We start from the raw sequence: 12867 nt of genomic DNA on the forward strand, positions 1-12867 counted from the left end.
CTAATCAGCATCTTGGTATGGCACACCTGTGAGGTGGGATGGATTATCTCAGCAAAGAAGTGCTCACTATCACAGATTTAGACTGGTTTGTGAACAATATTTGAGGGAAATGGTGATATTGTGTATGTGGAAAAAGTTTTAGATCTTTGAGTTCATCTCATACAAAATGGGAGCAAAACCAAAAGTGTTGTGTTTATATTTTTGTTGAGTGTAAATATATGTACATGTACACATATATATATAATATGTGTGTGTGTGTGTATGAACACATACATACTGGACACATTTGTGAGCCACACCACATCCGATCCTTGAGACTAAATGCTTGCGAAGTGAAAATCTTTCAAGCAGATTGTCATCCATCTGGATGTGATGTTTTTTATCCACGGCGCTGATCCGTTAGCGTGTGACGGATCACTGAGTGCACGCTTTGAATGATGACATCTTCAAATATTACGCACAGTCAGTGGTTTCTGCCTGCCAGTGGCCTGTCCCCACATGGCGCATGACATCATCACAATTCCATCTGCATCAGAAGCTCAAAGCGCTTTACAACAATGCTTCACATTCACATAGACAAGTCACGCACTGATGTCAGGGTGCTGTCATGCAAGGTGCTCACTACACAGGAGGAGGTCATAGTCTAGGCTTGAGACCAGAAGATTCTTGGTTCAAATCCCCGCCTGACTGGAAAATCACTAAGGGCCCTTGGGCAAAGTCTTTAATCCCCTATTGCTCCCGGTGTGTAGTGAGCACCTTGTATATCGATGAGCCCTCATCGGGTGAATGTGAGGCAAAATTGTAAAGCACCATGAGTGTCTGATGCAGATGGAAAAGCGCTATATAAATGTAGTCCATTTACACACCGGGAGCAACAGTATCTCTCTAAGTGTGAAATAATAAATCACAGTGGAACTGAATATTTGAGATGCTAAAATTAACCAAAATCTGATCGTTATTTCAGGCCAGTCTCATGTTTTTTTTTCGTGCTCCCATCACAAAGTGAGTCAAATTTTTTGTGACAGGATTTTTTTTAAATTCGCTATTACTAATCCTGCTCTACCTGAGATGGGGTCCTGGTGATTGGGGTCACTCTTCCACCTGTAATGGACAGACAGTCCAGGGGCCTCATGTACAAATATCCTGCCTTAATAACTACAGACCAATAGCTCTCACTTTGGTTATAATGAAATCATTTGAACACATCATACTCACACACCTGAAAGAACTTACCTCCCCCCTCATGGACAGTCACCAGTTTGCTTACCAGACTAATAGATCTGTTGAAGATGTAATAAACCTGGCCATTTATTACATCATGCAACACCTGGAGTCCCCCCACACCTACGCCCGGATACTGTTCGTTGACTTCAGCTCTGCTTTTAACACAATCAACCCGGTCAACCTCTTCAGTAAACTCATGGACTCATATTGGCACTAGAGTCAGGACGGGTAGCCTCCTGTCCCAACCTCTGACCCTCAGCACAGGTGCCCCTCAGGGTTGTGTTCTTTCCCCTTGGCTTTTCTCCATCTACACAAACTCCCTCACATCCACCCATAGTTCAGTTTCCATTCTTAAATATGCAGATGACACTATAATAAATTGGACTCATCACTAACAATAATGAACATCACTACCATGAACAGGTCACCCAAGCAGTCACATGGTGCCAAAACAATAACCTACAACACATCAAAAACCCAGGAACTCATAGTCGACTTCTCACGCTCACCCTCTCACAAAATCCCCATTTCCATTTCTACCCAGCCCATCTCCATCACTGAGTCATTCAAATTCCTGGGTACACACATCAGGAACACACTCAAATGGAAACTGCATTTGGACCAAATCTACAAAAAAGCTAATAAAAGATTTTTTTTTCCTCAGACAACTCAAAAAATTCAGAGTCAGACACAACATGCTGCTTCAGTTTTACACTGCCATCATTCAAAGCATTCTCACCTCATCCATCATCATCTGGTATGGAAATTTGGACTCCTATTCATGCAAAAAACTACAACATATAACAGACAAATCATCTAAAATCACTGACACACTGTACCATAGACGCATCACACAACGGGCAGTAAAAATCACCTCTGACCCCTCACACCCTGCATATCACCTGTTCACACTGTTGCCTTCTGGAAGACGCTACAGGTCCCTGCCAACGAAATCAGTCAGATTCAAAAACAGCTTTTTTCCCAACAGCTGTACGGACACTAAATCAAGGCTGAGTCTCAGTTCTACCCCTTGGCCCTTCCCCTCCGTTTTGCGCGGGCACGAGAGACAGAGGGGTGTCTCAATTCTCTTTTTGGAGCGAGGGGGAGGGCTAGGCGGAGGGCTTCAAACCCCTCCATTTGGAGCGAGTCTGGATCACTGAACTATACACTACGTAGTGTATAGTTCAGTGATCTGGATGCACACTCCGTTTGGAGGAGTAGGAGGAGCTTACCGCTGTCTCCACAGAAACAAACATGGCGCTGAAAGAGCCGCACAAATGAAGCGGCTTTCATTACAAATTACGCTGTTTAGAAAGTTATAATTTGCAAAAAAAACTTGGCAGGCAGTTGTCTATGACAGCAACATGTATGCTGCTGGATGCATGTTGCATATATTGTCGTTCTGAAGAATATCGTAACTTCGCTCATGTGCTGAGGTGTTATAATGCACATACACACGAATGCTACGATAAGACACTTTTATATCTCACAGCACGTTAATTTGTATGTTCATAAATCTTTGGATAATATCGATCCCTGCTGTTGGATTTCAAGGTCTGTAATGTGTGTGTATTTAGTAAACAAACTGGGAGCCCTGAACACACTCGACCCCTAATAAGCTTTCAGGCAGAAAATAAGAAGTTTCATCAATGTTGGAAAATATACACACACACACACACACGTATATGTGTAACACATAACTTGACGTCCTAATAGACTGATATTATTTGTCAAGGAAATTTCTAAAGGAAATAGTGCTGGATGCAAAAAATGGGAGACTTTGTAAAAGAAATATAAGGTTAACAGAACTAGATGCAGCCCAGAACATACATACAGGTGGTGGGCATATAATTAGAATATTGTGAAAAAGTTGATTTGTTTCAGTAATTCCATTCAAAAAGTGAAACTTGTGGGTGATTCTTTAACTACGGGCACTATTGACCTTGTAAATGTAATTTCCACCACACCATTGCCTTACAATATAAAGCGCCTTGGGGCAACTGTTTGTTGTGATTTGGCGCTATATACATGTGCTCTGATGTCACTGTTTATCTCCATAGAAACTACCCAAACAATCTTTCATACAAACTGTTTAGGGACATTACAGTGTTGTGGTGGAAATTACGGCAATAGTGTGGGACAACTACATTTTGTTTAAAAAAAAATCACAACAGTTGTATGACATTGAATACCCCAATTATGTTTTGATTATTTTACTGATATTTTATTCAGAGATATTTAAAAACATTAGAAAAAACATTTCTTTACCATTCATTTTTATCATTGAAGATCAAAAGTCTGGGTGTGGGACAAGCACAAAACGGCAATATTTGCATATAATGATGCTGAAAAAATGTGAAAAAGTCATCATAGACTACTAGAACAAATTTCTTAACACACTTTCATTGTAAAGATAACTATAAAAGTGTGAAATTTCCCCTTTTTTCTGTTTTTCATACAATATGATCAAAGGACATAAGTGCCCATAGTCTAAGAATCACCCTTGTATACATTCATTGCACACAGACTGATATATTTCAAGTGTTTATTTATTTTAATTACTAATTAATTAATGAATTAATTACTAATCAATAAATTAATGATTAATCAAACAATATTAATTATTACTATTATTGATTCATTATTATTAGTGTTATTAACATTGGTTAATTACTAATTAATTATTAATACTATTAATTATTATTATTATTATTATTATAATAAATTAATTACATTAATTAACATGACATGATTGTGATGCATCAAAGAAATATGCGACTTCTTCTACTTCTTTGCATTTACACAGAAAGGCGAGAAAATAAAAAGAACAAATAAGCTACTGCAAGTTGCAGTTCAGTTGCCATGTTAACAAACAGTGAAGACGGCAGTTTGACATGGGCATTTTTTTTTTCTCTTAAGGCGGAGGGGTGTCTCAATTCATAGGGCTAGAGGCATACCCCTTCACCTTACCCCTTGTTTTAAAGGGGTAGGCGTAGGGGTAGGGGTACAAAAGAGAACTGAGATTGGGGGCAAGTCATTAACTGACGTTTCTATGTGTTTATTTATTGTTTGTTTGTTGTGTGTTGACACAGAGATGTGAGCATTTACCTCAATGTGATACTTGAGTGAAAGTACAAGTATCTTACCCTAAAATTACAGGTAAAAGTTAAAGTCTTCTTGAAAAATCTTCCTTGAGTAAAAGTATCTGACATTTACTGCACTTAAGTATCAAAAGTAAATTTCTCATAGAAAATGTACTTTAAGTAAAAGTATTGAGTAAAAGTAAAATCCAAAACAAGTGGAGAGTGAAACAGCGACAAAAAGAAAGCCAGTGTGGTGTCTGGAGAAACCAGGAAGGGGCCTCAGCCCCTATAAAAGGTTGAGCCACCTCTGGCGGAGCAGTTGGTGATGGGATGAGAGAGCAACAGGTATGATGACAGTCTTTTTCCTGGAAGACCCACACACGCTTTTCTGTTAAACACAACAGCCAGACTCTTGTGAAACAGAACAGTCATTTATCACTGAACAGTTGTGCCATATTTAAGGAAAAGTAAAAAAAAAAAACTTTTCAAGCGTCACCACCACCAACCACTGCAAAGCAACCAAACACAGCGCTCTGTGCGCTCTTGAATCCAAAATGCAGCGCCGCTTTTACGCACTGCTTCTCTGTGAAAATTTCAAATAAAATAAAATGAAACAGACGTGCAGGCCAGTTTAGGCAGTTTTCCTCTTCAGTGTGTTAAATGCGCTGGACTCCAGCGAGAGCTGATTCGTGTGTATATGTGTGCATCAGCGTGTGCACATTTGGAATCTAAAGCACAGATGATCTTCACCCTCCACAGTCTCCTCTTCCTCCGCGAGGGTGCAGATTCAACCTGTCATCTTTCAGTTTTTGTCTTTTAAGTGTGTTTTACGTCAAACACGACACTTGATGCTGCAGGAGTGAAGGGTGCTGTGCTCCGGCTGACTTTCACCTCTGCAAACAGGCATTGCCCAATCAAATCTCTTTTATATTGTAGTAACAAGTAACTAAGATGGCTAACAGAAATGTATCGGAGTAAAAGTACACATTTTATTGAGGAAATCTAGTGGAGTAAAAGTGAAAGTCACCAGAAATGTAAATAAAGAAGTAAAGTACAGATACATCAAAATTCTACTTAAGTACAGTAACAAAGTATTACTACATTGTTACATTACAACACTGCTATAAGATAAATTGTCTGATCATCTTCTGTATTTGTTTTGACAAATATTGGCTGTACAAATGTGGGACTGAGTTTGAATAAATGTAACAGCACAGTAACAGTACAGAAAATGGAGATTTATCCTGAAACTCTCTTGGAAACATTGATCATGTCCATTGATTTCTATTTATGTCTGGTTTTTAGACGCTAACCAAGATGGCGGCGCTCTGGCAACAGCTAGCAACTTAGTGGATCGCCGCGGTCCTCCATCGAGTGAGTATATCAAAATTGATGGATGCATATTATTGAAAAAACCTGATTCCCACATTTTCTTTAACTTCTGTTTCAGTGCAGACAATATGAACTCAAGATATTTCATGTTTTGTGTTCAACATCATTCATTTGTTAATATACATTAATTCCTGCTTTTCAGGCCTGAACACATTACAAATAAATAAACAAACAAACAAATAAATAAAAGGATAAAAAAGACAAAGAAAGACAAAGAAAATTAAGTCATCATTCTTTTTCAAACAGGTGACTGTAATCATGATTTTGGTACAAAACCATATAGAAGCATAAAAGCATTTATATTTTCGTGACGGGAGCACAAATTCACTTTGTGATGGTGTGTGTGTGTGTGTGTGTGTGTGTGTGTGTGTGTGTGTGTGTGTGTGTGTCTGGGGGTGTGGGTGGGGGGTGTTATGGTTTGGGTTTTGGGTTGAGTTACAAATGGCAAAAAAAAAATAACAAAAAAACAGCGTCATGAAAATGTGACTTATTTTGTGATGAGAGCACAAAAAAAAAAAAAAAAAGACTGGGCTGATGTCCTTCACTATGAGGTGCTGAGGTCACAGATTCAAGACGATGACATCATCCTGTCAGAACGGATGTAAATCTGGCATTTTCAGATTTATGTGATGAGACAAATATTTCACTCATAAAAGAAAATAAACATTAATAAACAGGATTGATTGTTTGACACAAAATGAGTGACATCATATTTGACCTTTGACCTAATTTTTCTTGTGCATGAACGTTGGAACAGCAGCCAGAAAGAAGTAAAACAGCTTGTAAAATAAATGACAAAATGTTTACATTTTAGAAGCTGGAATCAAAGAAGTTGACCATTTTTAGAAACAAAAAGTCAATCTCAGCGACCAATAATCAATTAATGAATTGTTGCAGCTGTTTGCTGTCAAACATGAAACCTGCATGTGTTCGGATTATTTTCCACCAGTTGTCAGTTTGATGAAATAAACGTGTCTGATGGTTACTGACGCTGGAAAATACAGTCATTCGATCCCATTATCATGTTGCATTTATCACTCGATGTTTGTCCACAAAGTGTCACTCAGTCTGAAAGAAAAGTCAAGTTATATATTATAACTGCCAGCACATAAAACTCAAATCATAACTATATTCTGCACTTATTCATAAAACTAACTGGAATGAGATCAATGAAAGGACACGAACAACAGTTATAACAAATACATTAAAGAAAAGTATTAAATGTATATGTGAAATATTATTTATGGATGATGTCACGGTCTCCACATTTCACTGATTTCAATTTTCAAATTTGGAGACAATAAAATTTGAGGGAAAAATTGAGGAAAATGAATAAAGATCAAGAGATGATTAAGTTTTGATTGAGATTGAAAAAAGAAAAATGTGAAAATGTTTCAAAATCAATTTAAATATCAAATACATGAAATTGTGATTGTCACAAATATGACCTCTTTAATTATTGGATCTAAGACCATTTAATTTAAATACACTGAACATTAAAATCAGGATGAAAACATCACAAATCAAACATTTTTAGACAGTTCTGAACCTGTCGAGCTCCTTTAATGACGATCATTAAAGCCAACAGATCCTGAACATGAAAAGTATTTAATATGTATTTAACCTGCATGTGTTCAACAGGAAATTAACTCCTCAGAGAGTTAATCTGTGCGCAACTAAAAAAAAAATAACAACATGTAAGAACGTTTCCAAAAACAAAATAAAAAACAAACAATAATAAAAAAAACATGAGTTTTGTTTCACTATGTACAAATGGTTATACTCCACTGGGTGAAAATGACATCAGCAGTACAAAATATGGGCAAATTGACAGGTGCCCCCCTCCCCGCCTCCCCAGTGTTCTGTTCTTTAATCTCTTTCCTCCCCAGTGTTCTGTTCTTTAATCTCTTTCCTCCCCAGTGTTCTGTTCTTAATCTCTTTGTCAAAGTATAAGGCTTAATGTTACAAAGTTCTGCACTTCTATAGCTTAATCTTCTGATACACTGTACCAGCTCCTCTATAAATACAAAAACCATCTGAGGGCACAAAGCGTTAAACTGTCACATTAGTCGACAAACATAAAGACCTTGTGGCGTCACAGAGTGTTTGTACTGACTGTAACATCCCTCTATAAAGACAAAAACCATCTGACATCACAAAGAGTTTGCAGTGTAAATTTCCTCCACAAGCACCGTTTGAGGTTCGGAGTTCAGACATCATGTCGGACGTACAGACGTGTCAGCCCACTGACGCCCTCAGGTGGTGGATCTTCAGTCCTATCAAATATTTAAAAAGATCAGGTAAAAAAAAACAAAAAACAGCCAATTTCATTTCTTCTCTCTCTTTCTCTATTTAATAGGAATTCAGTTTTTTTTCCCCCTGAGTCATGACAAACAGGTTATTTTATTGCCAAATTATTAACTAAATAGAAGAAAAATTGAGAACATGAACCATGAAATCAGGTAAATAACAAACAGTCAGAACCGGACTGAATAATTTAAGTGTACAGATTGTAACTTTCATTCTTGGATCTTAGTGTTTAAAATGCCGTCAATGCCGCATGCTAACATGTGCTTTAATTTGTCTGTTTGGACGTTCTGCTTCTGATGGATGGTGCGTGCGATGTGACCTTCTTACATGCTAATCACATGCTAATCACATACAGCTCACTTTCTAATCACATACTACCCACATGGTAATCACAAACTAATCACATACCAATCACATATGAATCACATACTAAACAAATACTAATAACATGCTAATCACATACTAATCACACAGTAATCACAAATCAATCACATACCACTCACATGCTAATCACACACTAATCACATGTTAAACAAATGCTAATCACATACTAATCACATACTAATCACCAAAGTAACCACATACTAATCCAAAGTAACCACAGACTAATCACATACCAATCGAATGCTAATCACAAGCTCATCACATGTAAATCATAAACTAACCACATCCTAATCACATGCTAATCACATACTAATCAAATGCCAAGCACGCGTTAATTACATACTAATCACAGACTAATCACATACTACCCACATGCCAATCACATACTAATCACAAGCCAATCACATGCTAATCACATACTAATCACATCCCAATCGCAAGCTAATCACGTACTAATCAAATGCCAATCACAAGTCAATCACATACCAATCACATCCCAATCACAAGCTAATCACATACTAATCAAATGCTAATCACATACTAATCAAATGCTAATCACAAGCTAATCATATGTTACTCACATACTAATCACAGACTAATCACATACTAATACTACTCACAAGCTAATCACATGCTAATCACATACCAACCAGACACTAATCACATTCGTACCACATACTAATCACAAGCTGATCACATTCTAATCACATGCAAATCACATACTAGCCAGATACCAATCACATTCTGATCACATACTGATCGCACGCCAATGACATACTAATCACATACTAATCACATGCTAATCACATACTAATCACATTCTAATTACACTCTAATCACGTGGTGATCACATGCTAATCACATACTAATCACATGCTGATGTTTGCTCAGATGTTTCTGACATAATAAACATGCTGCCTTCTTCTGACACTCATATTATAAGATGAATTCACTGTTTTATTCTCATTTTCATTTTCAGTATCAGCGTCGCCAGTAAAATCCATTCTGGTATCGACTGCAGCTGTTGTAGGATGCGTCGTTGTCTTTGTGGTGTTCAAACGCTTTCGAAGGTCAAACAGCAAGAGGCAGAAAAAGAAGGAGGAGCAGAGACGTGACAGTGAAGCTGATGTCCAGCCAACAGAACAGGTACGAGGGACACACGAGAACTGATCCTACCTGAACTGGATCAGACCTCAACCAGGAAGGTTTGATCAGAGAGGGAGGTGAAGAAGGAAATATAGAGTTTACAGAAGAGGACAAGTTTTTTCAGATAAGAACAGAAACTGAGGTTGTTCTGGTGTGAAAACAAAATCATTCTGACTCTTATTAACTCGATTCGATCAGTAAACGAGTCTCAACAAACAAGTTAGAACTGATGTGATGATGTGAATCGACTGGTCAGTCAAGGACAAAATAATTCTCACCTATTTGGTTCATCAGTCACTTAATTTAAAGAGTTGACTGAGGGACAGTTTGTGTTTTTTGGACCTGATATCAGGTCGCTCTCTGATCTTGATCTGTTTAATGCATTGATGAAGTAACTGATTCTGATCACAGATCATCAATAGACAGAATAAAAATAACTTTTCATGATCAAACATACATTTGTTCTGTTTCTCAGGTGGATCAGGGTGATTCTACACAGTCAGAAGATGTAGTGGATGATGATGGAGAAGATACGATCATGAACATCACACTTGTGAGTGAGGAGTCTGATCTGGAGGAGGAACCAGAACCAGCTGAGGAACCACAAGATGTGGTTCATGATGGACAGGAGATGCCACTCCTTGAAGATGTGAGTGAGGAATCTGGTCTGCAGGAGGAACCAGAACCAGCTCAAGAACCACAAGATGTGGTTCATGATGCAGAGGAGATGATGACACTTCTTGAAGATGTGAGTGAGGAGTCTGATCTGGAGGAGGAACCAGACCCAGCTGAGGAACCACAAGATGTGGTTCATGATGCAGAGGAGATGCCACTCCTTGAAGATGTGAGTGAGGAATCTGGTCTGCAGGAGGAACCAGAACCAGCTCAAGAACCACAAGATGTGGTTCATGATGCAGAGGAGATGATGCCACTCCTTGAAGATGTGAGTGAGGAATCTGGTCTGCAGGAGGAACTAGAACCAGCTCAAGAACCACAAGATGTGGTTCATGATGCAGAGGAGATGATGCCACTTCTTGAAGATGTGAGTGAGGAGTCTGGTCTGCAGGAGGAACCAGAACCAGCTCAAGAACCACAAGATGTGGTTCATGATGCAGAGGAGATGATGCCACTTCTTGAAGATGTGAGTGAGGAGTCTGATCTGCAGGACAAACCAGAACCAGCTGAGGAACCACAAGATGTGGTTCATGATACAGAAGAGATGATGCCACTTCTTGAAGATGTGAGTGAGGATTCTGGTCTGGAGGAGCAACCAGCCCCAACTGAAGAACCACAAGATCTGGTTCATGATGCAGAGGAGATGATCACAAACATTGAAGATGTGATCGAGCAGTCTGGTCTGGAGGTGGAACAAGAACCTTTCAATGAATCAGAAGATGTGGTTCATGATGCAGAGGAGATGATCACAAACACTGAAGATGTTATTGAGCAGTCTGTTCTGGAGGTGGAACCAGAACCAGCTGAGAACCAGGTCCACCACCATCTTCAGAGACTCTCCTCAGGGTATGTTTGACTTTGATTGGTTAGAGGTTCATTTGGTTCTTTACTTTGGTTCATTTGGTCCATAAATTATTTTCCAGCTCACCCAGCGGTGAAAACATGAATTCACCAGACTGACAGCTGATTGAGTCACTCGACAGTTTTGCTGTCTGGAGAATTTTAAACTTCAGGATGATGTCATCAGGAAAAAAAACCTGAGATTGTTTTTATTATTTTCACTCATAATGTAAAAGAAAGAAAGAAAATAACAATATGTGTCAGATCATCACTAAATCACATTTCTCCAGTCTGAGGAACATCTCCCCATTAAAGGGACTTAATATCTGTTTGCTGCGTTTTGAGACATAATCATCCAAACAATCAGGACAGGGCGGATCTCTGTCAGTCTGTGGAGGTACATCATTAAAAAACATGCAAACAGTCAAACCAGTGCTGATCTACCAAAGCTGTCAGATGTGAAAAGACCTTAAAATGCAGTTAAAGTGATGAATAAGTGAACTGATGCTGTTTCCTTCACAGGCGCTGTTCCACAGTTGTGTGTACAAACGAGCTCTGGAACTCTGCTGGGACGAAGATTTCTTTTTCTCTCAGGTAAGACTCTTATTTCAAACCTTTAACATTTCTGTCGTCACGTCCAAATTAAACACCTTCTTCATTCTGATGGATGATGTTCATATGCAGAGATTTGAGTCAGATGTCACATATGTTCTTCAGTGGTTGTGTGTTTGTGAAGGTCGCACTGATGGCAGAACTTCTCAAGCTGCAGCAGAAGCAGGAGCTCCCACCTGAGGTGACCGCTGAAGATCTGACGGACCTTCTGGTGGAGCAAGTCAGCAGGTCAGGGGGAGCGAGGTGAGTTCATGACACACAGACACACTCCAGCACCATCAAATGTCTCTGATGACCACCAGAGGACGGGTAAAGATCTAATGTGTCTCTCTGTGTTTGAAGGCTGTGGAGGCAGGAACTGAACATTTATGAGGACACGGATATCTACCACCTTCTCGCCCTGGTAACCAGAATCCAGAAAGCTTCCAGTAGTTTGGATGAAATGATTCCATGAAGGTGGACTGATGGTGTAAATACATATGTCACATGTCCTGCACGTTTCTTTCTTTGTTTCAGGTCTGGCAGGTCAACGTCGGCATGAAAATGAGAGACGTTGAGTTTGAAGCTCGAAGGAGACTCACATCACGAGTGTCCCAAAAGGCCGTCTTTTCAGTGAGTCACATCAAATCGTGTCTTTACAAAGTCACTGGGAGGGTTCAGAGGGATTCTGAGGTGTTTTAAAATATCACTTATCCTACAGAGATGCTGAGACCAGCAGGACGGCTCAGGACATCGCCAGGAGTTTGATGGAGATGCCTCCGGAGGCGTTTGGCTGCAAATGCTTCGGCCCGCAGGAGGTGGTGATGGAGGTTGTCCTGAAAGTTGTGCAGGACTTCTGGCCTCATCCTACAGGACTGTCCCACAGCATCATGGCCTCACTGCACCTCAGCGACACGGCCGTTAGTATCGCCAAGGAGGTTTTGGACTGGCTCTCCCCACTCTGTCCACCGTGGACATCGGGCCACATTCTCCTGCACCGACAGGGACCACATGGTTCTGTCCATCCTGGAAAAGGTCAGACCGATGTACAGCAAAGACGTGCTGGAGGAGGAACTGAACTCCTTCTCTCCAGAGGTGCTGACCACCATCATGGAGGTGACGGTAGACAGGAGATCAGGCGGCTTTTCAGGAAATAATAAGTGAATCTTTGTCTTACAGTCACTTGAGTTTCTTTTCATTTATTGTGAACTTTGTGCACAGA

At 39.6% G+C, this 12867-nt stretch overlaps 1 protein-coding gene and 1 long non-coding RNA gene across 2 annotated transcripts; both read left to right on the forward strand.

Annotated features, from left to right (window-relative positions):
• The first annotated feature begins 5551 nt into the window (after nucleotides 1–5551).
• On the forward strand, nucleotides 5552–11070 carry LOC117504483 (fibrous sheath CABYR-binding protein-like). The gene is made up of 3 exons (XM_034163948.1): nucleotides 5552–5681; nucleotides 9373–9539; nucleotides 10015–11070. Exon 3 carries the CDS (start codon nucleotides 10078–10080, stop codon nucleotides 11068–11070), a length of 993 nt encoding a protein of 330 aa, XP_034019839.1. The 5' UTR covers nucleotides 5552–5681; nucleotides 9373–9539; nucleotides 10015–10077.
• A 507-nt stretch (nucleotides 11071–11577) lies between these two features.
• LOC117503229 lies at nucleotides 11578–12061 on the forward strand. The gene is made up of 3 exons (XR_004558522.1): nucleotides 11578–11648; nucleotides 11791–11909; nucleotides 12009–12061. It is a non-coding gene; the product is annotated as an uncharacterized LOC117503229 (long non-coding RNA).
• Nucleotides 12062–12867: the final 806 nt, after the last annotated feature.

This window comes from Thalassophryne amazonica, chromosome 2, assembly GCF_902500255.1.
Source record: "Thalassophryne amazonica chromosome 2, fThaAma1.1, whole genome shotgun sequence".
NCBI classification, from domain to species: Eukaryota; Metazoa; Chordata; class Actinopteri; order Batrachoidiformes; family Batrachoididae; genus Thalassophryne; species Thalassophryne amazonica.